Below are 23,191 nucleotides of genomic sequence, written 5' to 3'. Positions count from 1 at the left end.
AGAAACAACCATAATCTAGTTCTTGTGCTCGATAGCACGATGAAATGATGCCTTTCTTTGCCCCAAATGACAAGCACATATAAAAAGTCAGAACTCCCTCCACTTTTTTTTTATTTTTCAGATCATACAGCATTCACAACATTATACTCTCCAAACACTTATACATTCAACACCTAAAATCTATAACGCGACGAAAAATTCATAACTAGCAACATGAAATCCTTGTCGACCACTCTCTGCCTTGTTTTGGCTTCTGCCGTCCTAGCTTTGGCTCTAGTGACTGCTGCACCCCCCAATGCCGTCACTACCACTGCTGATGTTATTACCACAACTGAGGCTGGTGATATTCCCGAGCCCACCTCCTCTGTTTCTGAGGGCGATGGTGGTGTAACCCCTACGACCGGGCCCGTACTCCCTCCTGTGCCCTCTGCTGGCACTAGTGGTGTCGTTGTTCCTCCCGTCCCATCTGCTCCTATCGGCACTACTGGTGGTGCTGGATCATCTACTGTGAGTGCACCCATTGCAACTGGCACAAAGCCCTCGAGCGCTCAGTCCTTTACATCGCAGGCTTCGGCTCTGCTTGTGGTTACAGGAGCAGCAACTGCCATTATTGTCGGCTTTTAGACAAAAAAAATAAAGTAGAATACCCTCCATTTTGTTCAAAAGCATAAACCACCCCCTTTCTCTTCCCTAATGGACTTCTTTAGTTTAATTGAGAAATTAATAAATAAATTAACAGTGCTCTAACAGCTTTATGGTGATGCGGATAACAAAAATATTGAATTTTGCGCAGCTACTACTCACTGTGGCAAACAATTGGAGCATTCGAAAAAACGATGTCAACAAAAAGATCATTTGGCATTCCTCAAGAAATATACATAAGTTTCTCCATAGTGGTAGAGAGAAAGGGACAGAAACAAAGAAGCATTGTTCATGACTGGTGTTGGAGGATGCTATCTGATACCTGCTGGACAACTGAATCCAAGAAGCAATCTAGAACCCGAAGAACCGAGCATCACCTGGGAATTTGAGCAATATTTAAAAGGGCAAGCTATTTCTACGACTGATTACCTACAAATGCATTAACAAAAAGAAGCAACCGAACATTATCAAAGATATTTTAACTTTACAAACGATCAAAGCCTATGTTAGCCCGAGACGGTCCAGCCAAACACCCTTGCTCTATATCTGAGGTGGCTAAATGCATTATCTATTCAGATGCCCGTTCTTCTGGGCTGCAATATTGCTTAGTCTTAAAAAAAAAAAAAAAAAAAAAAAAAAAAAAGAGCTCATGCGTGAACTTGCTCGTGTCCAGCTGCCTAATGTTTTCCAAAAATATACAAATGCACTTTACACAACAGAGCCATCAAGAGTTTACCCGAAGTCAACGTTTCTATAGACCAAAGGCATATGGATGAATTCATTTTTAACACTTGCCAATAAACGGCGCATTATTAGCCATGAACGGTTGCTTATCATCATCAACAGCAACTAACAATGGCCATTGTTTCGAGCAAGACGAGCATAATAAAAAGAGAGAACCCAGCAGTTTGTCCCTCTTATTTCTTCCATATTTATTTCCTTTGCTCTTCTCCTTTCCCCTCATACGCTCAACTATACGACCGATAGGATTAACGACATTATATCACAAAGCCTCGCTTTTATCCTTCCTCTCCCTGCCTCCTTAAGATTTGCTAATCCATTTCCTTGGCCAATAACCATCTCAAACATCATTAATCTTCAATAGCGCCTAATACTCCCCTTTAATAATGGTCAAGGTTCTTTCTACTTTCGCCATCCTGTCCCTCTCTCTCTCCTTGGCCTTAGGTCATGGCCATTACAATCTTGAAAAGCGTGCTGTAGCTAAATGTAGTACTACTTACAAGCCAGTGGCCGTCAACGCATATCCAGCCTTGGACTGTACACCTTTCATTCAGGACCCTCAGGTTCAGGCTTGGCTCAAGTTGGTCGATTTCTCAAAAGTCCCTGTTTTCCCGCCATCCAAGAACGGTGTCTGCCCCACAGATTTGACTACGATCCCAAAGGATCAATGTTGGTGGACATGCCAAAAGTGTGAAGCCCCTGGTGATATCACAAGCTGTCCTAAGACTGGAACATGGGGCCTAACTTACGATGGTAAGTTTTTTTTGTTATTAATTTTGCAAGAAAAAGTAATTTTATGAGTGTGTATACATTGTGGCTATTTGCAATCATTGCAGCACAAAAAGTCTTGTCTTCCCATTACAATACACATTATATATAATCATACTCATCACGCGTTTTCAACCATTGATATCAACATACATGTAGATGGCCCCTCGCCTGACTCGCCCCGCCTGTATGACAACCTCCTGGCCCATAACCAAAAAGCGACTCTCTTTATCGTCGGGTCTCGCGCCATCAGCTTCCCCAACACTCTGAAGCGCGCCTATCAAGAAGGTCATCAAATTGCTATCCATACTTGGTCTCACCCTTCCATGACCAGTTTAACAAATGAGCAGATCGTTGCAGAACTCAAATGGACTGAGAAGGCCATTTTTGATACCATCGGAGCAACTCCACTCTATTGGCGTCCACCTTATGGTGATGTCGACAACCGTGTCCGCAGCATTGCAACCCAGCTTGGCTTTAAGACGTCTATTTGGACCCAGGGTTTTGATACTGATGATGTAAATTCCGATACATGGGTGTATTTTTAAATTCTTGATCATTTGGAGTTCATTTCTTGATATCTAACTTGGACACACCTATTTTTTTTTTTGTTGTTGTTGGATTATTACCCCTGCTTTTCCCCTGTCATAAAAAAAATAGTGGAACATTCCTGGAGGCACCGCTACCTCACAGTCAGTTGTCGACACCTTTAAGGCATGGCTGACCAAGATTCCCACCATGAGCACCGGTTTCATTGTTTTGGAACACGACTGTAAGTTTATTCATATCTTTATACTTTTCCTCTGTTGCTGTTGCTGTCGGCCTTGTTTATTTTATAAGAGGCTAACAAGCTTCTCACTGGTCCTCCAATAAACAATTCGCAGTATTTGCTCAAGAAGTAGACGTCTCTGTCAATGGTATCTTGCCTATTGCGTATTCGACCAAAGGTTTAGTGATGCAGCCTATTGCTCAATGCTTGGGTGATGGTAAGCCCTATAAGGAAGGAGTTGGTTCCTTCGTATTGCTTCCTGGCTCAAATGGGACCAATAGTAATGACAATGGCAGTGGCAGTGGTGGCAGCAACGTCACTGAACCCGCCGCCAATAATGGAAACAAAAATCCAAATGCTGCTATTTTTGCAAGCCCATCATCAGCCCTGGTGGCTGGCATTAGTATGACCGTTGCAACCCTTGTAGCCTTTTATTAAGTATATTGATTAATTAATAGAAAATGAGGATTAACACGTAGATGGATGGTTGATCACTCGTTAAAAAAAAAAACTCGGGCCATGACCCTCTAATGAAATTACGTAAAAAAAACTCGGGCCATAACTCGCTAATGAAACCACGTAAAAAAAAGGCTGTGGCTGGTCGTATAACCTTCCAAGATCGCTACTTGATACCTTGGTTTAGCAATATAGCTGGTAACTACGTACTCTGCATCTGCATCTGCACCTGTATCGGAACCATGCTCACGTACTCGTTCGAATGTCAGAAGGAAATAGCAGGAAGACTATCTTTTTTTAACATTCGGTCGATGACAACTGGTTACTGAGCAATTTTTCCGGTTCGAGTCTGTATAAACAGACGAAAAATCAAGGGAAAAGATATTTGTACGACCTTACTTTCTTTCGGGTGACTGTAGAGCGGAATAGAGCGTGAAATATATTTTGTAGATAGTAAGCAGTCGAAAAGTAAGTGAGAATAAGATATGGGTCCACACGCCACACCCATGGGTATTTATTCATTTCTGGTAGAACTTGTACCAGGTAGCTACGTATCTATCTGTAAGATGACATTGGTTCATTCTAAAAACTTCATATCAAAGATTTATCGCGTCCATGTGTGGTGCATTATTGTCACTAATTTCTACCGCTAATCTTTTTAGCGCATTAATGTTTTTTACTCCTAGCTAGGCCATTATAATATTGCATACTGTGAAATATGCAACAGAGCGCGATGAGTATCGCAGCTCCCACGGCGTTACAACTTCCAGTAGTAATAATTCCAGACTCCTCTCTACTCTAGACTCATCTTTGATTATTTCCTTCGAAATAAAAAGCTAGAATCATGTAGTCTGTAGATACATATTGCCGCTTGTAGATGAAATAAAGACCCCGGAGCAGTGTAAATAAGGTGTGTACGGGGCAGAGCAGAAAATTTATTTGCACGGGGGCCGTACAAATAACTTCATCCAATAAACTAATAAAGACCCCGTGCAAAAATCTTCACCCATGTTTCAAATGCTCCTCGATTACGTAGCGTTCCTGCATCTAGTCTCCGTTTCATTGAAGGTGGGTTGTTAACACAATTTCTCATCAACAAAAAAAGTGTCAGATTCTAAAAGAAACTCTTTGGCCGGGAATTGAACCCGGGTCTTCCGCGTGACAGGCGGAGATACTGACCACTATACTACCAAAGACGATCACATGAGTGTGACGTGGAAAGATCTGTCAATGATCCTGACGTGGAAAGATCCGTCAATAATCCCAAAGATTGACAGAAAATGAACAAAATGATAATAAAAAATTGGACGAAGTGCCAAAAGATAAATTCATAAATGGACAAAGTGCCAAAGGAAGATAATCTGACAAATAGATCACTAAAGGATCATAAATCAACAATGATAGTCCTGGAGAATGCTGCAAAATAGCATCAAAAGTGAAAAGAGGGATCTTTAATAAATACTGATAAGAACGAGCTTGACTTAGTAGTTTTGGGCAAAGCCCAATGGCTGAGTAGTATACTCGTCAGGGCACCCTCCTGTCTAGCCCAGGGGCCGGGTTCGAGTCCTGGTTAAGGCACATAAAGTGAAGCAAACATGTGCCAGGTCAGGGATTTGCTTGAGTTTTTATACTTTCTCTCCGAGACAGCCTAGTGTTCTCCGCTACTTTTACTGCGGCAGAGGAGGACTACATTTGGAAAACTCTAGAGATGCATATCGATGGTGTGCGAGAAGTACGACGCCATGGTGATAGGAACGACGGTGATGAGGAAGAGAGAGAGCACACACCAGAGTGGTCTGTGCAGGACATTTACCATGGACTTACGCCCAAGTCCATTGCTCAGAGTTGGAAAGTTGGCTTCAAGACAACAACAAGGATAGCTACATATATGGCAGGGCGCTTCGTCAAGGCCATAGAGGAATTCGGTCGTACAGAAATCTGGAACAAACGGTGTAAAGTCACCGTTGAATGGGAAAAGGCTCGCGGAATCACTGCTATGAGCAAACGCGCTAGAGGACGCAACTGTGTTGGGGAGCACAGACGTAGTAGCAATGATTTCCTTGTCCCTTCCCTCAGACAAAGACAGAAGCTGAATGTAAAAGAGATCTACAAGATCGCGGATGACCGAGTCCGGGACATTTACCTTGGGAAAGCCAAACTGGACGTGATGGAGCGGCTAGGTGGAATGAAGTTTTTGATGACTATGGATAGCGGATAATTTGTCGCGTTGCGCAACAGGCCACGTCGGAAAGGTGGACTTTGAGTACCAACCACGGCGGCCAAGGTTTATGAAATCATGGATACAGCGGCTCTTGTCGTTTGTACAGTAATAGCTGTTTATTGACTATAGTTTCTGGAGCATTTTGTTCACAGAGTGTAGAAAATAAATCCCATGACCCTGAGGGTCCTTGTTATCAAAAAAAAAAAAAAAAAAAAAAAAAAAAAAAAAACGAGCTTGACTTAGTAAAACTACAAATAATAATAAAAGTCGCTCACCTGCAAAATAGCATCAAAAGTGAAAAGAGGGATGCTGTTTTGCAAAGAAGCCAAAGTGATTTAAATACTAGGATTGATAAAGGAAATAATGATAAAAGTACTGAATGATGATGGAAATAATGAAGAAGAGGATACGTAAATAGCAGATTTACGACAAGTGACGAGTGCTTTAGCCAGATTAAGAAGACAATAAATTGAAACACGTGACTAAAGGGTGCTTGTGTATTTTGCTTAAAAAAAAAAAAAAAAAAAATTGAGTGGGCGTTTGTTTTGTTACCTGAGGGTCCTTGTTATCAAAAAAAAAAGAAAAAAAAAAAAATGGGCGTTTGTTTTGTTGGTCTGTGCAGGGCATTTATCATGGACTTACGCCCAAGTCCATTGCTCAGAGTTGGAAAGTTGGCTTCAAGACAACAACAAGGATAGCAACATATATGGCAGGGCGCTTTGTCAAGGCCATAGAAGAATTCGGCCGTACAGAAATCTGGAACAAACGGTGTAAAGTCACCTTTGAATAGGAAAAGGCTCGTGGAATCACTGCTATGAGCAAACGCGCTAGAGGACGCAACTGTGTTGGGGAGCACAGACGTAGTAGCAATGATTTCCTTGTCCCTTCCCTCAGACAAAGACAGAAGCTGAATGTAAAAGAGATCTACAAGATCGCGGATGACCAAGTCCGGGACAGTTACCTTGGGAAAACCAAACTGGACGTGATGGAGCGGCTAGGTGGAATGAAGGTTTTGATAACTATGGATGACGGATATTTTGTCGCGTTGCGCAACAGGTCGGAAAGGCGGACTTTAGGTATCAACTACGACGGTCAGGGTTTATGAAACCATGGATGCAGCCGCTTTCGACGTTTGTGTAGTATAACTTTTTATTGACTATAGTTTCTGGAGCATTTTGTTCATAGAGTGTAGATAATAAGTCCCATGGTCCTGCAGGCCCTGGTTATCAAATATTTGTATTTGATAGTTTTATTTTATTTATGGATGGATGACCCACCCTCACTTCACAATAATTTCAATTGCCTATTTACACACTATTTTCTGTATCAGCATCATCGCCATCCCTATCTTCCTCACCAAGCTTCCTGATCTTTTTAGATTTCCCATGGCCAAAGCCAAAAGCGGTTTGCTGGATGTCTTCCTTGCCGAGTTTTCGGAATTGATAGTTACCTTCCCCATCGAACCGAAGCAGGTACTCGTGGTAGCGGATTAGCGATGGACGATGTGAGACCGTGAACAGAGTGATGCCAGACTGTCGCGCGTGTTCATACATGATTCCTTCGACATCAATGCTGACTGCAGACGTGCACTCATCCAAGATAGCAAACTGAGGACGATGATAGAACAGTCGAGCCATTGCTACACGCTGCTTCTCACCACCGGAAAGACTATGTATTGATTGGGTTAATGTTATAATTAATAGGGATGACAGGGAGATGAATTGGAATACTTCAAGCCTTCGATCTATATAGCATGATTTTCCGTAATGAAGCAGGGAAAACTTACACGTCAGCCCAGTCTTGAACAGAGTCCCATCCACCTTCGCGATCAATCAAGTATCCGAGGTGAACAACGCTTAAAAGCTCAAACAACTTCGCATCCGTGAATCCTTTAGCAAGCGCCTGCTGCTTAGTATCAGGGTAAATCACCTGGTCACGGAAGGTTCCTAACGCCAGGTAAGGTTTTTGTGGGACGTAGAACAACTTGGAGGGATGGGGCTTCGTTACTGTACCACCAAACAATGGCCAGAGGTCGCCCAAAATACGGAACAGCGACGATTTTCCACAGCCTGGTTTGATTCAAAGAAAGAGAGAAAGGAGAAAAGAGGGTTAGCACCCAATATACGAAAAGTTCCACAAATTGCACCAAGTTTCCTTAACTGTTGAATCAAGAATAAAATACCATTCGGTCCGGCAATAATGACATCTGTCCCTTTAGTGACCTTGAATGACAATTCCTTCACCAAGACATCGTTGTTGGGTGTCACGATGGGCACCTTCTCAAAAATAATAACGCCATCCTGCGTAATGACCTTGCCCTTCAAGTCATTTGTATCGACACTTTGGCTCTGTGACGATGAGGTGTCATTCTTTGCTATCATGGTTCGTTCATATCGGCCCTTTTTGATATCATCTAAGACATCAAAGAGTTCTGAGACGCGCGACGTATATCCTGCAAACCGCGTAAGATCACGGCCAGCAAGGATCAGACGGCCGACTGCCTGCGAAAGATTTACGAGGTATCCGGCTAGATTTTTCACAAGGATTGTTGATGTTGTCAGCAAAAAAAAAAAAAAAAAAAAAAAAAAAAAGTATGTTTCAAGTATTGCTATCCTAATGTAAATTGAAAGTCTTACAGTTTCGAGAATAATCCTCAACAATTTTGGTAGGGTCAGCCGAAACACGGCCCATATGCTCCGTAGCTATCGGTTATTGAAAATTGTGCAGGCGAAGTTAGCAAAAGCCGAATTTAACATATTTAGTGGTGTTAGAAGGGCCAATAAATGGTGTATACCATAAGCAGGATCAAAGACGGGTCGCGCCAGTAAACTATATGACATGCAAAAAAGAAAGGGGAGAATTAGACTCAAATTAATAGTCATTAATCCCATGAGTACTAATAGCATAGTCAGCAATCATCTACGTACTAATAGGCAGTCATAGTCGCGCAGTACTTGACAAGTACTGAATCCAGGATACCATTAGCGAAGCGCATTGTGTAGACCTTTTTGACATGACGCGAAATCTAATCCAGGTTATCCAGGTTATGTTTCAAGTAATGTCATACGAAAAATTAGGAAAAGAAAACCATATTGTGTAAGTTATCGTCATAACGGCCGCCCTCTTAATATTGTTACCTTATCAAACGCGTTATTGACACCGTCCTTTTCACGTGCAGCGCCATTGTAGAATGCAATCTCCTCAGAATGAGTAATGATACGCGAATGGGCAAAGCGGAAGTCACCTTCAAGCTTTTGTTCCAAAGCGGTATCTAATAGATGGTAATAATAAAGATTAATGTCCAATATGGCGTGGAATAATGTTCATTGACCGCTTCGGTGCACGTTGACGTAAATATTAGATTCGTTCCTTACATTTGCCGAATGGCGGGGAGAGAGCACGAAGGACCACGCCTGAGAGGAAGAAATATCCAATCATGTAAAATGGAGCCTCTCCACCACTAGAGCGGGATAATTAGGAGTAAATGATTAGCAGATGTCCAGCCCTGTAGATACCACTATAGTCCAATTGCTAACAAGATAACCACATACATAGCCTCTCCTAGTTTGTAGGCGAACAGGACAATGTCAACCAAAGGTTTGGCGATATCCGAGTACAGATGACTGAGGTTATCTGCAAACTTGTCAATGTCCTGTGTAAGTAGCTGGTCTGCATTCTGAATGCGATTGTCGATGTTGGAGACCTTGTAAAACGTGATTCCATCCAAGTATTGATTATGTGCAAACTATACCATGCATTTAAAAAACAAGATGAGATATGTCGGTATTACATTATGAAAAATCGCATAAATGTTCAGCGCTTGGGCGTCACGAACCTTTGTCAAACGTTCTCTGAAAGAGAGGGCCAAGGCGCTAATCGTGAACTTGAGCGAGTTATTTACGATGCTCATGGGCCACTAGAATAATAACAGCGTGTGCGTGTACCAACGGTTAAAATTTCATAATGCCAAAAAAAAAAAAAAAAACGTTTTGTTTCAGATAAAACATATTTCAGAGTTCATACCATCATGAGACCAAACTCAATCATTGCTTTGGCTATGAACCTTTTACGATCGCGAGACACAATAGCTTTGACAACTGAACCATTGAGTCCTGAAAACCAGACATCTAACCATGTTCTATCATGGTTTGTGGTGAAGGAAGGAAGCGCTTTAGTATAAACGCGATGTAGAGTGAAGAGACAATAAATCTTACAGTGCTGTATTCATATTCAAATGGGCTTAAAATGTTGAGTGGTTGTCGAGCACATATTGGCGATAATGTTGACATTGAATTGTTTACCTAGCAATCAAGATGGTAGCAAGGGCAGCTAAGAGTCCTGCTTCTCTACTAGCCAAGCCTGGGATACAAATGGGGAGTAATTTTTTGAGTTGCTCCACAAAGTGTCTATCGACTCCGACCCGACGAGGTTTGTTACCGGCAGAGCTGTCACTAGTACTGCCAGTGGCTGTGCCAGCAGCAGCACGCTGTTGACGAGCACGCCGCTTAGCACGAGTCTGCTGGCGGCGAACAAGGATATAGGCGAGGAGAATGGAGAGGCCAGCAAGGGAAGACCTTGACTTGCGATGTAGGCCCAATGGCAGGCTTACAACAGGAGCCATGTGCAAAATCAAATAAATGAATTCAGCGAGAAACAGAGGAATGAGAGTCGAGGAGACAGAAAGGTGTCAAATCCAACTCAGCCGAAGTTAAAGAAGAAAGTCATCAAGTCATCTGGCCATCCAGTCATCTTTGAAAGGAAGCCACCAGTCGCGAAAAAAAGACTTGACCATTTTGTGGGGTTGGATTTTCTGTGTTCGGCTCAAGAACAATCTGCATCAATGCGATTTACTAATTTATTTGTTAACCAGCGAATCCTTGGATGGACCGCAATTTGTGTTTTTCCACTACTCGAAGCCTCCTTACACCCCAGTGCCCATTTTAATACAAATCCCGGTCTTTGACAGCCAAAGTAGCGGTGAACTAACACCTAGACCAAAGGACTAGCCAATCAGCCAGCACAATCCTTTTTCTCGTTGGAGAAACACTTTCAACATACACTCTGATTTGCTTCAAGTTCAGCCTCAAAATCGATTTATTTTTTTTTATACACATTAGAAGGATGAAGAAGAAAGAAAAGGGTTGAAAAACAACAGGTAACTTATTTAACTAGCATTTATGCCTCAAAGACAAAAGAAAGGCCAATCTTGTGGGCGCCCTGGTCCAACTTGGTGGTATCAAAGAGCCCAGCAACAGAGACCTTGACACCCTTACGGAGAGCCTGAGTATATCCGAGACCGAGAACACCAGCGTTATTGACCTTGGCCTTGACAAAAGCATCGCGATCGAGGTAGTACTTGGCACCAACCTCGAGGGCAACGGGTGCCTTGTGGTTGTGGGCTTTCTCGGCAGCGGGAGCAACCTTGGAGTCCCAAGTAGCCTTGGCACCAGCCTCGAGATCAGCGTTGATGCGGTGGTAGTACGAAGCCGAGAAGACCTTAAACGAATTGTGGGCATGGAGAGCGACAGAGTACTCAGGGGCGGTGTAACCAGCAGCGGCGGCGAAGCGGGTGATGTAGGAACCGCCGACGTCGTAGGAGACATCACCTCCAACAAGGAAGCCATCACGGGCAACGACAGCATCACCAGTGAAAGTGGGGCCCTTGAAAAGATCGAGGTAGGCACGGGTGTTGAAACCGAGCTGCTTATATTGGACACCAACCTTAGCACTCTTCTTGCCTTCAGAGGGAAGGAAGCCACCAGTGATGTCGAGCTTCAAACCCTTGGCGACCTTGTTCTCAAGCTCGATCTGGGTGGTGAGAAGGTTGCTGGTGGTCCAGGACTCAGTCACAGTCAAACCATTCTTGTAGTCAACATACTTAGTCTTGAGCTCACCATTAATGTGGCCAGACTTGTTGTCTTGGTTGCCGAGAACGTTAAAGGTCTGTTGGTTGTAGCGTTTCAGTGACAATCGTTATCGACGGTGCAGGTCCCGAAAAGACGCGATTTGAATGTCCACATTTGGAAAAATTGAATATCATTGGCACGGAAAATGTCGTCATTCACGTAAATGCCAATAGCAGAGTTTGAAACAAGGAAAAAGGGACAACAAAGATGTAAAATAGAGAGCTGTCAATGATCAGGATTCAAAGCGATTGCATATAAACTCCCGAGATAACTGTTACTTAAGAAGATTTGAAAAAACATGGCGATGGACATACAACACCGTTGGGGGCGATGGTCTTGAGCTCAAGCTTGGTTTGTCCAACGGGGAAATCCTTTCCGAGAAGGTCATTGGCGGACTTGCCGAGATCAGCAAAAGGGACGGGAACGAGGGTGGCCATTTTGAGATATCTAATAGATAAGATAGCCGCCAGTACGGTCAATTATCTTCTTGATATTAAGTTGCCCAAGCAGTTATAGCCTTTGTTCGTAATCCCACATATCAATTGATTTTTTTTTTTTTTTTTTTTTTTTTTCATTATTCAGTATTATCCCAGTTTCGTAAGCTTTCTATACACATGTCCCTGGCGAGTCAATAACACAAGACCCAAATGTTCAAAGACGCGTGGAGAATCGTATTCTTATAATTCATTGAATGAGACAGATTATGTGAAAAATTCATTTTTTGCAGTAATTCATTTGTACCATTCTGTCAATCAGAGGTACATGACAAAATGCATAGATGGATGAGAGGTTTATGCTCATGGAATGGGTTTTACATTTCGCTGTGTATTCTCATATTTCCTTTTGATGTAGTATTTTTATGGATGATTATCGGTCAAGCACTTGCACTCTTGTAAAATTTTCATCATCCCATGTATGATCATCACCATATTCTTATTTTAGTGTATCCACAAAAAAAAAAAGAAAGGGCAGAAAAGAGAAGGAGTAGGATAGAGCTTACCTGAGGTAGATTTGAGGAGGAAGAGGAAGAGCGAGGTGAGTACAATAAGAAGAAGAAAAAGGAAGAAACCCAGAAACCCGTTTAAAAAAAAAAAGAGTCCGTTGAGCAGAAGAACCCCGTGGAAAAAAAAAACCAACGTCACTTTTGTGCATGATTTAAAGGGTCAAATATTCACATCTGTTTTCCAGAAGGCAATAATAAGAAGGCATAGTCAAAATATAGGAAGGATTCGCGTGTTGTATTGTGGTCGAATCAATCCTCAAGCGACGCATATAATTATTGGGAAAACATTTCACGCCTTTGTAAACTTGGCAAAGTAGGCTTTTTTGTTTTTTAATAGTTTATCTTTCATTATACTTGTCCAAGCTGCGCTTTGACTTTTTTGATAAGCGCTTTTTTCATGAATTGCTCTCTTGACAAGTTTCGGAGATGCTGTAGTCAATAAGTCATATTCGATGAATAAGTCATATTCGATGAATAAAAAAAAAAAAAGAAAAGCCAGCATTAGCAAAGAAAGTAGCCGAGCCAAATAAGCAATTAACGACCAATGTTTATTTCCATGTACCTTCATATAAGCTTTCAAATCAACCTTATCCTGACTAAGAGCTTTGCTTAAGTAGTAGATAGTGTCCTCTATTGCGATTTCCTCTGCTACCAATTCAAATAACCTGTAAAAGAGTATTGATTAGTATTGAAGGTGCTTAATAGCTAGATCCTCAAAGTGTTCAAAGAAAAAAAAAAAATTGACAGTGCAAATATTAACATACTGATTATGCACAACGCTACTGCCACAGATAATTTCATCCACTGGTTCTTCCGGCCATGTCCGTATCTGCTCAATCTTGGTATCCAACTGTTCAATTGACCTTGTAAGCGTTGAAATGTTGTATTGAATTTTGTTCTACAAACAGTAACAATAAAAGCATTCAAGTTGTCAAAAAAAAAAAAAAAAAAAAAAAGGCTCTTTGCCAAACCACATTCAAAAACGGCGTAAGTTCTCTTACATTCAGATCCCTGAGACTTTGGAGTTCAGTTTTGGTCCTAGTCTCGGCATCATTGAGTTGTTTGTTTACAGTGACAATGTTTTGCATTTCTCGTGACGATGTCGAATGAAATTCCATCAATGCAGCCTGAAGTTTAGTATACAATTGAGCTTGCTGGGGCGTAAGTTGCTGAGAAGATCCGAATGAACTAGAACCCGAGTATCGGTTATTCTGAGCTGACGGAGATGTAGTAATAGAGCTGTTGGCTCTAGGAGAGTATGATAAAATGGGTGGAGCTGGCTTGAGCTACATTCGGTAATATCGTACAAATCATAGTGATAAAACAAAGTGTTAAAAGTAAAGAAGCGATCAAGAACAGTGTTCAGTCTTCTGAATCCTCATTTCAGCGTGTCAAGGAACAAGGAGCCAGATTTCAATGTTTTACCGATGTTGGTGAGGGGTAGGCCCCAAGAGTTGGGCTGGATTGCGGTTGTTGCTGAGTTGATACATTAGATTTTGAATATACAGGCGGATCAAGTGAAAAGACTTTTTGCATGATGCCGATGAGTTCCACAAGATTCGACTATTTAAGAGTTCAAAGCGCACAAAGAAAAAGCCAATGATAGAATGACGATTTTGGCGTCCAAGTCGGTATTAGTTAATCGATGAGTGGTATGATGGCTGTGTGATCTGATCAAAGGTATATAGTATTTGGACATACATCACTCTTGTTGCTCCAATATGCGAGGTATGGGTGATAACATCGTCCGCTAATGTCGACATGTTTCCCTGCCCTGACTAGCATCAATGCTGTTGGTGTGACGAAGACTATGGGCGCTACAGAAGGATACGAGGTCGGGAGCCAGAAGGCTACAGGGATGTTGTAGGTGGCAGATTGGTACACGATAGGGATTGTGCCAACAAGGGAGAGCAATAGCTGGGATCGTCCATTGTCATGGGCTATGGCAGTATTAAAAAGTATTCACAGATATCGAGTCCTGATTAATCTCATGTATCTTGCCCGATAGAACTAATAAAAAAACAAGGACATGTCAAGCAAAGCTGCGATCCGCCAGTACGCTTGACAAATAGGACAAAAGACTGCACAGGATCCATGGCATACTATAAGTGTCTGCATGTGGCACGAGAAAATTTTGGAATCGTCGCAGAACTGCCTCTACGTCGGCATACATGCGCTCCTTGTGTTGATACTACAAAAGAATCGCGACAAGAACATTTATTGAAGAATACAAGAGTAAGTTAATGGTACCAGTCGACCTGAAGGAAATGAAGGAATCTCTTAACGAACAGATGGGATTGCTCAGAGACATTTCATTGTTCAACCCATAAGTCATACCCCGATGGTCTGAAGCACATGCTGCAACCACTCTGCAATTTCTGGGTCCATTCGAGGAGTTCGTTGTTGAGTCAGATAAGCAGGAGGGATTTTTAAAAAAAGAAAAAAAAAAAAAAAAAAAAAAAAAAGAAAAAGGGAAAGGAGACGTAATGAAGAAGTGTGGCAATTAAGAGTCGAAGGATGATGCAACTTTGCTTTGTGTTTGAATGTTGTATGTCGAGTGGCGTTTTAAAAGTTAGGAGGAATGGCCTACACACGCCCCTCTGACTATGATTATGATAATGATGCATGTCTAATGAGCTGTTTATATCCATAAACTTTTCTTTTTCACACGATCAATTCAGCTTCATTACCAGTTCATTCCTTCATGTCTTCTTCTAACTCTTCTAATGGAGAGGCTGTCATCCTCAAAGACCGTGCTCAGGCCTTGGCTCATTACCCTCATGCTCGCACCGTCAACGGCATGATCTACGTTTCCGGCATCTCCTCCCGACGACTCGATAATACGTAATAAGAGACATATAATTATCGGCCAATTCAATTCTTAAAAGTTTTTTTTTTTTTTTTTTTTTTTTTAACTTGAGTGGGTTGTTATGTTATTGTTGCATGGATATTTAGATATGAGGGTGTTACAGAGAGTGCAGATGGTACTTTTGAACTCGATATCAAGGCGCAAACCAAGGCCGTCATTGAAAAGTAAGCAGTGTGATTAACTCTATGGTATTCCTTTGGGGCTCAATTGCCTTTATCTGATCCTTTTTTCTCTTTTCTGTAGCATCAATGTAATTCTTCAATCGAAGGGCGCATCTCTGAAAAATATTGTCGATATGACCGTCTTTCTTACAAATATGAAGGATTATGGTGCAATGAACGAGGCAAGTAATCAAAAATCAATCAATCCAACCAAACTATTGTTGCGTTATTGTCTGTATCCACAATTGTCTATCAAGGCTAACAATGGTCTATGGATTCTCTAGGTTTATAACCAGTATTTTGATGCAGAAGCAGGTCCTTCGAGAACGTGTGTCGGTGTGCTCTCTCTACCTTCTGTAAGGACAATTGCTTGCTTTCAGTGGGACTTTGCTCATTTTCATAAAAAGAATGGCAGCGCATAATTGTAGTTGTATTAATACGTGCTTGTATCTATTTCACTCGATTGTCCAGCCCAAGCTTCTCATCGAAATTAAGGCCATAGCTTTGGCTCCTACAAATTAATCTCAGAAAAACATACATCGAACATTTGAATGTTTAAAAGTAAAAGAAAACAAAACTCTTAAATAGGAAAAACCCAATCACTAGTCCCTATTATATGCCACCTTCTTTCCAGATCGCTTCTGGCTCTCCTCATCTGAAGAATGATTAACTTGTATAGTACGCTTCTCCCTAGTTGTCAAAGTAGGGCTACGGCCACGACTCCTACTGCGACTGAAGCTGCGGGATCCGCCTCTGCTTCTGTCTCGATCTCTCCCACGACTAGGGCTACGACTTCTGCTCCTACTCTGGCTTCTTTGTAATGTGCGTCCGCGTGGATGGTCTGGAGAGATACTCCTGCTTTTACTACGACGAGGGGTGTAAGAGTCATTTTTCTTCGCTCTTGAATGTCTGTCCTGACTCCTACTCCGACTTGCAATTCCTCCATGGCTTCTGCTCATACCTCTACTGATTCTCCTACTCCTGCTGCTACTCCTACTCCTACTCCTACTCCTACTTCTACTCCCGCTATTGCTACTTATGCTTCTGCTCCTTGAAAGGGACCTCGATAGGGAGCGAGTGTATGATCGAGATTGAGAGGATGATACTGATGAGGAGCGTGAGGAGCGTGAGGAGCCTGAGTAAGACCTTGAACTAGATCTAGACGAGCTAGAAGATGATCTACTGCTACTTCTATCACTCTCGCTTGAGGAAGTCTCAGATCTATGAATAACACACAAAAAAAAGGGACGAAATCGTATGAGTAAAGAAGCGCAACTACTAGGGTGCGCGCGTGCATTGATGGTAAATACTTTACCTTGACTTGTGATCATTCTTCTTCCTTCTCTCTTTGTCATCTAGGATTTTGGCAGCTAAACCCTTCCTGTGATCGATTTACAAGCCAAGAACGCCGGTGCAATGGTTAATACATATATTCCTTCTGCTAGTATTGGCGGAAAGAACTTTTTGTAATGTGATGAAATTCTGATATTACCTCTTTGGCAAAAACTCCTCTGGGACTTCAACTTCAATCCTCTTGATAGGCTTCTTGAGCTGCTGAGTTCTAGTGGGACGTGGTTTGTAAACTCTCTCAGCTTTGCAGTCATAGGTGTAATGACCGAATTCAAGACACTTTTGGCACTGCTGTGTCGCTGGCGCCTTGGCACGCAATGCTGTAGCAGAGAACTTGGGTCCGGTAGTGCGGTTGTATTTGTGCATCTTTTCGAGATGAGAGAAATGGCAGTTCGCATAGGCTGACAGATTGAAAGGTCACCATTAAAAAAAAAAAAAAAATTGGAAAGGAGGTCCGGAGTGGCTTAGAATAATTTTTTTTATTCATGGAAATATCTGTTGATCTGTACGGTTTTTAAAGTTAGTCCAGAAATTCGGGGGCAAAAGATTAGAGAGGATGGATACAGGAGACGAAAATAAACAGAACTTACAAATTTTTTGTGGGTGTGCCGGCACCCAAATACTTGTGTCTAGCGTCGTGCGCGCTTTGCAGCCGGAGCAGGCGACTCTTCCGTGGGCTTGTACTTTGCAGGTCTCTCTTGTCTCTCAATTTGAGTAAGACCGATTCTTGCGATGTTTTCCGCCCCTACTGCGTCACGGTCGAAGAATACCTTACATGCCCGGCAATATTTAGAGCGAGGGTACACCGTCTCTAAAAAGCTATCACAGAGGGTTCGGGGACAGCGGGCGCTGGTGTAAAATTCGTGCGCTCCTACAGCGAAGTGTCCTCGCGCTTTGACCTAAGTGTTTCAAATGGCAGTCATTTATTAGCAAGGGTTCTATGGCTTTCCAGCTTTTCTTGCTTTTTTTTAAAAAAAAGCCATACCTGTGTGACAAGGTGTCTCGTTATAGCAGTGTGCTTGCTGGGAACTCCTTTACTACTTTCAAAGGACCCTAGGCCGACGACAAGCACTCCTTTATCCCCAAGCATCTTCAACACTCGCTGTACTGCGTAGTCGAACGTAGCTCGTTGAGCCTTTCGTAGGTCCCATTTTTTTTTCAGATGCCATCTGGATTCGTAGAACTCTTGAAGCACATCCAAATTCGTTGATCCTGTCTGTGTCTGAGACTCCCCGTTCATCCATTGAAAGTACTCATTATACGTGTCCCTTCCAAACACAGGGATGGCGCTCTCAACCTCAATCATTCCTTTTTCACGCTTCCTTTTGTTCAACAGGTGATTGAAGCGGAGGACGGGGAGGTACAAGAACCTGCTTCTCACCTTTACCGTTTGCTGCAAGTTAGGGTTGTGAGGGTCCAGCGAGGAAAACGTAAGGGCGTTAACAATACCAGGATCACATCCGACGATAGTTGTGGTGTTTGCGGATGGGCATCGCCCTGGTTTGTTGAATGTGAGCTCAACGTTTTCAAGCAGCTTGGAGCTCCTCTTCCAGTTTATGTTTGCATAGTCTTCATCTGTCAGGTCTTCACCGGCTGCCTTTGAACACGTCGTGTTGAGAAATCCCTGAGAAAACTCCAGTTCTTGGCTGGGGTCTTCTTCATCTACGTCAGACTGCTGCTGTCTCTTCGTCTGGGTTGTGTCATAGGCAAGTAGATTCAGAACTAGACCGTTGGTAGAAATCGTTCCTTTGAGTTTGAACCGAGTTAGATCTTTGTCCTGTGACTGCAGGGATACTTTGTCTTGATATCCACGAACCATGCGATCACCTCCAATGTCACAAAAGAGAGCCTGTATCAAAACCCCTTTTGTTCCCTGTACACACTCATACATTGCAGTCTTGGAAGGGTTATTGAGAGGCAGAATACGCTCCAGCAGCTGCTTGGTATCTTCGTTCGCCCAGAGGATGTCAACTAGGGCGTGTTCAGACAGATACACATACCCGGGTGACCAAGGGGACGTAGGAAAGTCTGAGTATTTTTTCACTTTTTTGTTCTCTCGCAAAAAAAAACTCAATGTCGCTCATATCTTCGTTTGTTTTCTCGACATCAAACTAGAAAAAAAAAATAAAAAAAAAAATAAAAGGTGTGAATAAAGAGCATTTGATTGCAGAATATGCATGAAAATACCCCTACACAAGCTATACCATTGCGTTCCTGTAGTGCTGCCTTAATGATGTCTGTACTTGGCCCATTAGTAAGTCTGACGCTCTTGGAAATGCGATCTTTTTGGGATCAAAGCCTTGGACGTCCCCCAATGTGATGTCTATTTCCTTTATTGGAGAAAGTTCAGTGGTGGCCTTGAAATGTTCATAAGCGAGGAGATAATGGGGCGTTTCTACCGCCTTTCCTTGTTTTTTTGCCCTCGCGTAAGCTGAATTGGGGCCACCTTGACCACTCAAAAGAAGGGTGGTGAGACGGAAGGAATAATCATTGCTATCCAAGACCTCGTCCAGTGCCTTTTTCCTCGACTTTGCTGCCCCTGGTAACCGCATGATCCTCTCAATGTCCAAGGCAATCGCCCAGTATGCATAGCGGCGTAGTCGGTTGAGGACAACAACTGCCCCTCGGATCTGGCTTGCAATACTATCCCTTTCATCTGCGTCCAGTCCGCCTTTCCTTGCCATGGAGGCCTTAAGGGACCCAATTGTTAAGGCCTTGATAGGGTGCTTACTGCTGTAGCTGTGATCAACCTTCGTAGCATCCTTCAAGTTCTTAATTGGTGCACCTTCTTTTTTAGCCCTGTGGGGCTTCTTGCCTTTGTGCTTCCGCTTTTGTTTTTTCTGTTGCTTCTTTTTTGCCTTTCTCCGACGTGGATGCCTAAGGCCCGGCCTATCGTGCTGACGGCAGTTACTGATATCAACTGTGCGCCCATTCAATATACTCGGCTTGTCAGAAAAGATGGGCCGGAACTGGTTCCTATGTGACCCTTCCGCTATATAGAATGATGGTACGCCTCTACATTATTCAAGAAAGGGACTAACGATTAGTATTGGGGACGTCTGGTTTCAAGGCCAAAAACTATAGCTTGAGCTTTCTTACGTTCTGCGGCGCTGCGCTCGCCTTTGCTGAGCCATTCTATGGCGAAGATCCTTTCTATTGAGTAGACGCTGCTTGAAGTTATCGAACTCATTGTTCGATGGTAACACTTGGGCCGACGTTTGATGGCCGGAAGTAAAAATGCGGAGAGCTACACTGAAACGGCCTTCCTCAGAGGCTACGTTCCTTCCCAACACCTTACTAGCTTCCCTTAGGTAGCCCCGAAGCATTTTATTATACTTCTCGTTCCACGCAACCTTTCGAATTAATCGAAGATTAGTAATCAGGCCTAACGTCTCGAGGTTCCTTGAGTAGTCATTGCCTGCGATGGCACAGAATAACACCAGATGCGCGTGTGTTGGCAGTCTTAGTGCTTGGATAACGCTGTCTACGGTGCGGAAGGGGTGGCACTAGGAAGCAGACTCGTTCGTACGCAAAAAAATCAGAGTCTTGGGATATCACGATCCTATCATTCTCCTCATCATGGCATCCTATGCATAGGTCCGCTTCATATGCACACAGACAGACATCGAAGACAGAACTAAGGCCTGTTGCCAGCTGATCCTTGTCCTGGACGCTCAGGGTGTGGACTTCTCGAAGACCCTTCTGGATGCGCCTCATGACTTGAGGACGAGTCCATACCTCACTCCGAGAATTTCTCTCGAAGGTGCTCATATTGTTCTCCAAAGCGTTCATATTTTTTTGTCTTATGGCTTGCCGTTCTGTCCTTGCCTTTTCTTTCTCAGTACAAGGTTCCCCATCAATATGTATAGTCAGGTTGTCCGTTGTGAAAAGATCCTTTATCTCGAGTGCCAGGGACCTTCCTACATCAATGATGGTTTCGTTTTTCATCTTTGCATGGACGACTCTGCGGAGGATGTCGTAATAGAACGTACCTAGGAGATCTAGATGAACAGAATGGTCAGGATTTGCCGCCAAGAAAGTGCCCACGCCAGTTTCCGAAGGTAAAACCCCGCGACCCGCAACCAGTTTGAAGAAGGACTTCAGCCCCATGGTCAATATCTAAGCGAAAAGAGAAAGAAAAAAAGGAAAAATGGTGGTGATGAAAAGAAATGAAAAAGAAAAAAAAAAGAGCGACAAAAGTATAAAAGGATGAGCTTTTTTATGGTGTAAAGATTCAAAGCGAATAGATAAAGAATATTGAGGGAAAGATACAGGAACAAGTGGCAGTGGTAAAAGGGATGGGACTTTGAAGGAGGAAGACAATGATCCCTTTTTATATCCTGGATTGATGATGAGTTTTATCATTGTCTCATATAGTTTTGATATCGATCCTTTGCTTCACAGGCCACATCAATCTTTATTCAGTTCCTTTGTTTGGATTGGGGTTTTGTCCCAGTCAATAGCAGAGATTGAGAAATAAATACAAGCTCTCGCTTGAACGACAGATTGGTAACAATAGTATTGAGATACCAAAGTAAGCATTCGAAAAAATATGTACAGTATCGATGTCGATCCTTTGTTACACAATTTTTTTTTTTTCAGTTTCTTTTGTTTGCACTGGCTCTTGTTTTGTGCTTTGTGAGGAATTTAATGAATAAAAGAAGATTTATAATTTTGAACAGGGGTAATAAATGCACTGACAGATATTATATCCTTGTCAAAGGTAACAACTAAAGAAAAAAAAAGTCTTTTTTATTAGAGAATGGCTTCATATGATGCTCTTTGCTCCAACAACCCAGTACTATTGCGTTAAAGCAGAGATATTCGTTGGCTCTCAGGTTCCAGCATCAATGGCGGAGATAGGTGATGTGCTTATTGCTTGGAGTAAAAGCTAGCTAAGCACCCTTTCTTACTGGACGGTGCCTTGTTAATGGTGATATTGCGCAGCGCCTTGTGGATGGAGGGAGAGCAGAAGCGAGAGTGGTGGTTTTTGGCGGTCGTTTGGCGTGTGTATGTGCGAACTTGATAGTTGATACCAATCGCCAAAATATATGCATTTAGAATTACAGAAGCGAGATTAATACCGACACGTTTCATCCTTTCCTAGGGATTGTTATAACCATGGCATGATTGTGGAGTGGCCGCCAAAATAAAGTTTGTTTATTTCTTCTGGAGGCACCAATGGAAAACGCTTGCTTTCAAGTCGATATCGCCAATTTCATTTGGTCATGATACCTTATATTTTTAATCTAAAAACGATGATTGAATTGTTCTGGTGGCATTTCACTACGTGACGGACTTGCAACAATACTCGCAACAAGCGAGCCAATTGGCTGCCAATACACTCGAAAGTATTCAAAAAATATAAGGTATCATGACCAAATGAAACGGGCTATACTATGGCGAATATTATCACTTCTATTACACCAGTCAATAAATAAACAACACAATGGGCCCCCCAAGAGGATGCTAGTGTCATGCGAAAGCCTTCAAGAATTTTTTATTGGCACAGATAAAGAGGCCAGGATAGCTCCATGACAGTTTAGTTTTCGGTCATTTATTTCGACATCAAAATAAAATTTCAAGGCAATGCCCATGAATTGCTGGATTTTAAGCCCATTTATAATGGCAAATTTGCCAGGTTGACGGTTTAAAGGATAGTCCATCATTAAAAACGAGACATTCCATCTATTGTAAAAAGAAGAAATGTATTAGAACACAGAAATAAATAAATAAATAAATTAACCAAGAAAAAAAAGTATTATCAAGCCAATACTTACAATTTTTTTAAGACGGAGGCCTTTCTGGACCTAGTCATGTTTGTAGTAGATTGTGTCCTACTGCTGTTGCCGGCTTGTCTCTCCCCTCCCTTCTGGACCCAGCAAAGGTCCTTTCGGTGGTCTTGATCCCTCTACTCCTCCCCCTCCTTCATCTGAAAATTTCCTTTTTGTGGTTCTGCTACTACCACCACCACTGCCACCGCTACCTCCACCGCCGCCACTACCGCTAGAAGCTTGGCCTTGAGTTCCTCCGTCCGGCGGCATATATTTGCAGGTCGTTTTTGCTCTCTTATCTGCGACTCACAGACCCTTGCGATGTTCTCAGCACCAACAGCATCTCGATCAAAGTATGCTTTACAATTTCGACAGTACTTGGATCGAAAAGGAACATTCTCCAATATACTGTCGCAGTGAGGCCGTGGACACTTGGCAGATGTGTAGTATTCATGACAACCTGCAATGGGGTAGCCTAGAGATTTTGCCTGTTCGAGCCAGATTTAATACTCGTTAAAAAAAAGACTCAAA

At 42.6% G+C, this 23,191-nt stretch overlaps 9 protein-coding genes and 1 non-coding gene across 10 annotated transcripts; 4 read left to right on the top strand and 6 right to left on the bottom strand.

The window, feature by feature from the left end:
* The first annotated feature begins 132 nt into the window (after nucleotides 1-132).
* BCR41DRAFT_352874 (hypothetical protein) lies at nucleotides 133-737 on the top strand. Its single transcript, XM_022024030.1, has one exon. The coding sequence runs from the start codon at nucleotides 214-216 to the stop codon at nucleotides 622-624; it is 411 nt and encodes a 136-aa protein (XP_021881573.1). The 5' UTR covers nucleotides 133-213; the 3' UTR covers nucleotides 625-737.
* An 869-nt stretch (nucleotides 738-1,606) lies between these two features.
* Nucleotides 1,607-3,528, top strand: BCR41DRAFT_52249 (hypothetical protein). Its single transcript, XM_022030890.1, has 4 exons — nucleotides 1,607-2,136; nucleotides 2,311-2,669; nucleotides 2,812-2,923; nucleotides 3,036-3,528. The coding sequence occupies exons 1-4, from the start codon at nucleotides 1,770-1,772 to the stop codon at nucleotides 3,356-3,358; spliced, it is 1,161 nt and encodes a 386-aa protein (XP_021881572.1). The 5' UTR covers nucleotides 1,607-1,769; the 3' UTR covers nucleotides 3,359-3,528.
* A 972-nt stretch (nucleotides 3,529-4,500) lies between these two features.
* BCR41DRAFT_t64 lies at nucleotides 4,501-4,572 on the bottom strand. The gene has a single exon. It is a non-coding gene; the product is annotated as a tRNA-Asp (tRNA).
* A 2,215-nt stretch (nucleotides 4,573-6,787) lies between these two features.
* On the bottom strand, nucleotides 6,788-10,218 carry BCR41DRAFT_405432 (ABC transporter transmembrane region 2-domain-containing protein; the record flags this gene model as incomplete). Its single annotated transcript, XM_022029383.1, has 12 exons — nucleotides 6,788-7,265; nucleotides 7,384-7,666; nucleotides 7,780-8,094; nucleotides 8,234-8,299; nucleotides 8,392-8,426; nucleotides 8,525-8,622; nucleotides 8,735-8,868; nucleotides 8,972-9,057; nucleotides 9,149-9,342; nucleotides 9,433-9,513; nucleotides 9,621-9,735; nucleotides 9,899-10,218. 12 exons carry the CDS (start codon nucleotides 10,216-10,218, stop codon nucleotides 6,905-6,907), a joined length of 2,088 nt encoding a protein of 695 aa, XP_021881571.1. The 3' UTR covers nucleotides 6,788-6,904.
* A 554-nt stretch (nucleotides 10,219-10,772) lies between these two features.
* BCR41DRAFT_305159 (eukaryotic porin/Tom40) lies at nucleotides 10,773-11,940 on the bottom strand (the record flags this gene model as incomplete). Its single annotated transcript, XM_022020780.1, has 2 exons — nucleotides 10,773-11,540; nucleotides 11,818-11,940. The coding sequence occupies 2 exons, from the start codon at nucleotides 11,938-11,940 to the stop codon at nucleotides 10,773-10,775; spliced, it is 891 nt and encodes a 296-aa protein (XP_021881570.1).
* An 849-nt stretch (nucleotides 11,941-12,789) lies between these two features.
* BCR41DRAFT_352865 (UEV domain-domain-containing protein) lies at nucleotides 12,790-14,945 on the bottom strand. Its single transcript, XM_022024029.1, has 8 exons — nucleotides 14,844-14,945; nucleotides 14,610-14,697; nucleotides 14,208-14,446; nucleotides 13,932-14,069; nucleotides 13,508-13,792; nucleotides 13,271-13,404; nucleotides 13,069-13,171; nucleotides 12,790-12,935 (listed from the first exon to the last, which is right to left on the bottom strand). Exons 1-8 carry the CDS (start codon nucleotides 14,892-14,894, stop codon nucleotides 12,855-12,857), a joined length of 1,119 nt encoding a protein of 372 aa, XP_021881569.1. The 5' UTR covers nucleotides 14,895-14,945; the 3' UTR covers nucleotides 12,790-12,854.
* A 188-nt stretch (nucleotides 14,946-15,133) lies between these two features.
* BCR41DRAFT_352864 (Endoribonuclease L-PSP/chorismate mutase-like protein) lies at nucleotides 15,134-16,125 on the top strand. The gene is made up of 5 exons (XM_022024028.1): nucleotides 15,134-15,350; nucleotides 15,462-15,539; nucleotides 15,619-15,718; nucleotides 15,821-15,892; nucleotides 16,008-16,125. The coding sequence occupies exons 1-5, from the start codon at nucleotides 15,211-15,213 to the stop codon at nucleotides 16,056-16,058; spliced, it is 441 nt and encodes a 146-aa protein (XP_021881568.1). The 5' UTR covers nucleotides 15,134-15,210; the 3' UTR covers nucleotides 16,059-16,125.
* Nucleotides 16,081-17,285, bottom strand: BCR41DRAFT_352861 (zinc knuckle-domain-containing protein). Its single transcript, XM_022024027.1, has 3 exons — nucleotides 17,029-17,285; nucleotides 16,852-16,917; nucleotides 16,081-16,757 (listed from the first exon to the last, which is right to left on the bottom strand). The coding sequence occupies exons 1-3, from the start codon at nucleotides 17,250-17,252 to the stop codon at nucleotides 16,139-16,141; spliced, it is 909 nt and encodes a 302-aa protein (XP_021881567.1). The 5' UTR covers nucleotides 17,253-17,285; the 3' UTR covers nucleotides 16,081-16,138.
* A 204-nt stretch (nucleotides 17,286-17,489) lies between these two features.
* Nucleotides 17,490-19,093, bottom strand: BCR41DRAFT_352860 (hypothetical protein; the record flags this gene model as incomplete). The annotated part of the gene is made up of 3 exons (XM_022024026.1): nucleotides 17,490-17,785; nucleotides 17,872-18,939; nucleotides 19,091-19,093. The coding sequence occupies 3 exons, from the start codon at nucleotides 19,091-19,093 to the stop codon at nucleotides 17,516-17,518; spliced, it is 1,341 nt and encodes a 446-aa protein (XP_021881566.1). The 3' UTR covers nucleotides 17,490-17,515.
* Nucleotides 19,094-20,469: 1,376 nt separating this feature from the next.
* On the top strand, nucleotides 20,470-21,173 carry BCR41DRAFT_352856 (hypothetical protein). Its single transcript, XM_022024025.1, has 2 exons — nucleotides 20,470-20,864; nucleotides 20,892-21,173. Exons 1-2 carry the CDS (start codon nucleotides 20,748-20,750, stop codon nucleotides 20,949-20,951), a joined length of 177 nt encoding a protein of 58 aa, XP_021881565.1. The 5' UTR covers nucleotides 20,470-20,747; the 3' UTR covers nucleotides 20,952-21,173.
* The last annotated feature ends 2,018 nt before the right edge of the window (nucleotides 21,174-23,191 follow it).

The sequence above is a fragment of the Lobosporangium transversale genome (genome assembly GCF_002105155.1).
Source record: "Lobosporangium transversale strain NRRL 3116 chromosome Unknown BCR41scaffold_17, whole genome shotgun sequence".
NCBI lineage: Eukaryota > Fungi > Mortierellomycota > Mortierellomycetes > Mortierellales > Mortierellaceae > Lobosporangium > Lobosporangium transversale.
This window is presented reverse-complemented; position numbering and strand designations above follow the sequence as displayed.

What these genes read in the sequence shown, in the direction of transcription:
- BCR41DRAFT_352874 (XM_022024030.1), top strand. Translation starts at nt 214, where the DNA reads ATGAAATCCTTGTCGACCACTCTCTGCCTTGTTTTGGCTTCTGCCGTC.
- BCR41DRAFT_52249 (XM_022030890.1), top strand. Translation starts at nt 1,770, where the DNA reads ATGGTCAAGGTTCTTTCTACTTTCGCCATCCTGTCCCTCTCTCTCTCC. An exon ending in ATGGGGCCTAACTTACGATG is followed by an intron (nt 2,137 to 2,310) that starts GTAAGTTTTTTT and finishes ACATACATGTAG; the next exon opens with ATGGCCCCTCGCCTGACTCG. An exon ending in CATTGTTTTGGAACACGACT is followed by an intron (nt 2,924 to 3,035) that starts GTAAGTTTATTC and finishes AACAATTCGCAG; the next exon opens with TATTTGCTCAAGAAGTAGAC.
- BCR41DRAFT_352865 (XM_022024029.1), bottom strand. Translation starts at nt 14,894, where the DNA reads ATGGACCCAGAAATTGCAGAGTGGTTGCAGCATGTGCTTCAGACCATC. An exon ending in ATGTGCTTCAGACCATCGGG is followed by an intron (nt 14,698 to 14,843) that starts GTATGACTTATG and finishes ATTCTTTTGTAG; the next exon opens with TATCAACACAAGGAGCGCAT. An exon ending in ATTGGAGCAACAAGAGTGAT is followed by an intron (nt 14,070 to 14,207) that starts GTATGTCCAAAT and finishes ACTCTTAAATAG; the next exon opens with TCGAATCTTGTGGAACTCAT.
- BCR41DRAFT_352864 (XM_022024028.1), top strand. Translation starts at nt 15,211, where the DNA reads ATGTCTTCTTCTAACTCTTCTAATGGAGAGGCTGTCATCCTCAAAGAC. An exon ending in TCCCGACGACTCGATAATAC is followed by an intron (nt 15,351 to 15,461) that starts GTAATAAGAGAC and finishes ATGGATATTTAG; the next exon opens with ATATGAGGGTGTTACAGAGA. An exon ending in ACCAAGGCCGTCATTGAAAA is followed by an intron (nt 15,540 to 15,618) that starts GTAAGCAGTGTG and finishes TCTTTTCTGTAG; the next exon opens with CATCAATGTAATTCTTCAAT.
- BCR41DRAFT_352861 (XM_022024027.1), bottom strand. Translation starts at nt 17,252, where the DNA reads ATGCACAAATACAACCGCACTACCGGACCCAAGTTCTCTGCTACAGCA. An exon ending in GAGGAGTTTTTGCCAAAGAG is followed by an intron (nt 16,918 to 17,028) that starts GTAATATCAGAA and finishes AATCGATCACAG; the next exon opens with GAAGGGTTTAGCTGCCAAAA. An exon ending in AAGAATGATCACAAGTCAAG is followed by an intron (nt 16,758 to 16,851) that starts GTAAAGTATTTA and finishes TGTTATTCATAG; the next exon opens with ATCTGAGACTTCCTCAAGCG.
- BCR41DRAFT_352856 (XM_022024025.1), top strand. Translation starts at nt 20,748, where the DNA reads ATGTATAGTCAGGTTGTCCGTTGTGAAAAGATCCTTTATCTCGAGTGC. An exon ending in ACGACTCTGCGGAGGATGTC is followed by an intron (nt 20,865 to 20,891) that starts GTAATAGAACGT and finishes TAGGAGATCTAG; the next exon opens with ATGAACAGAATGGTCAGGAT.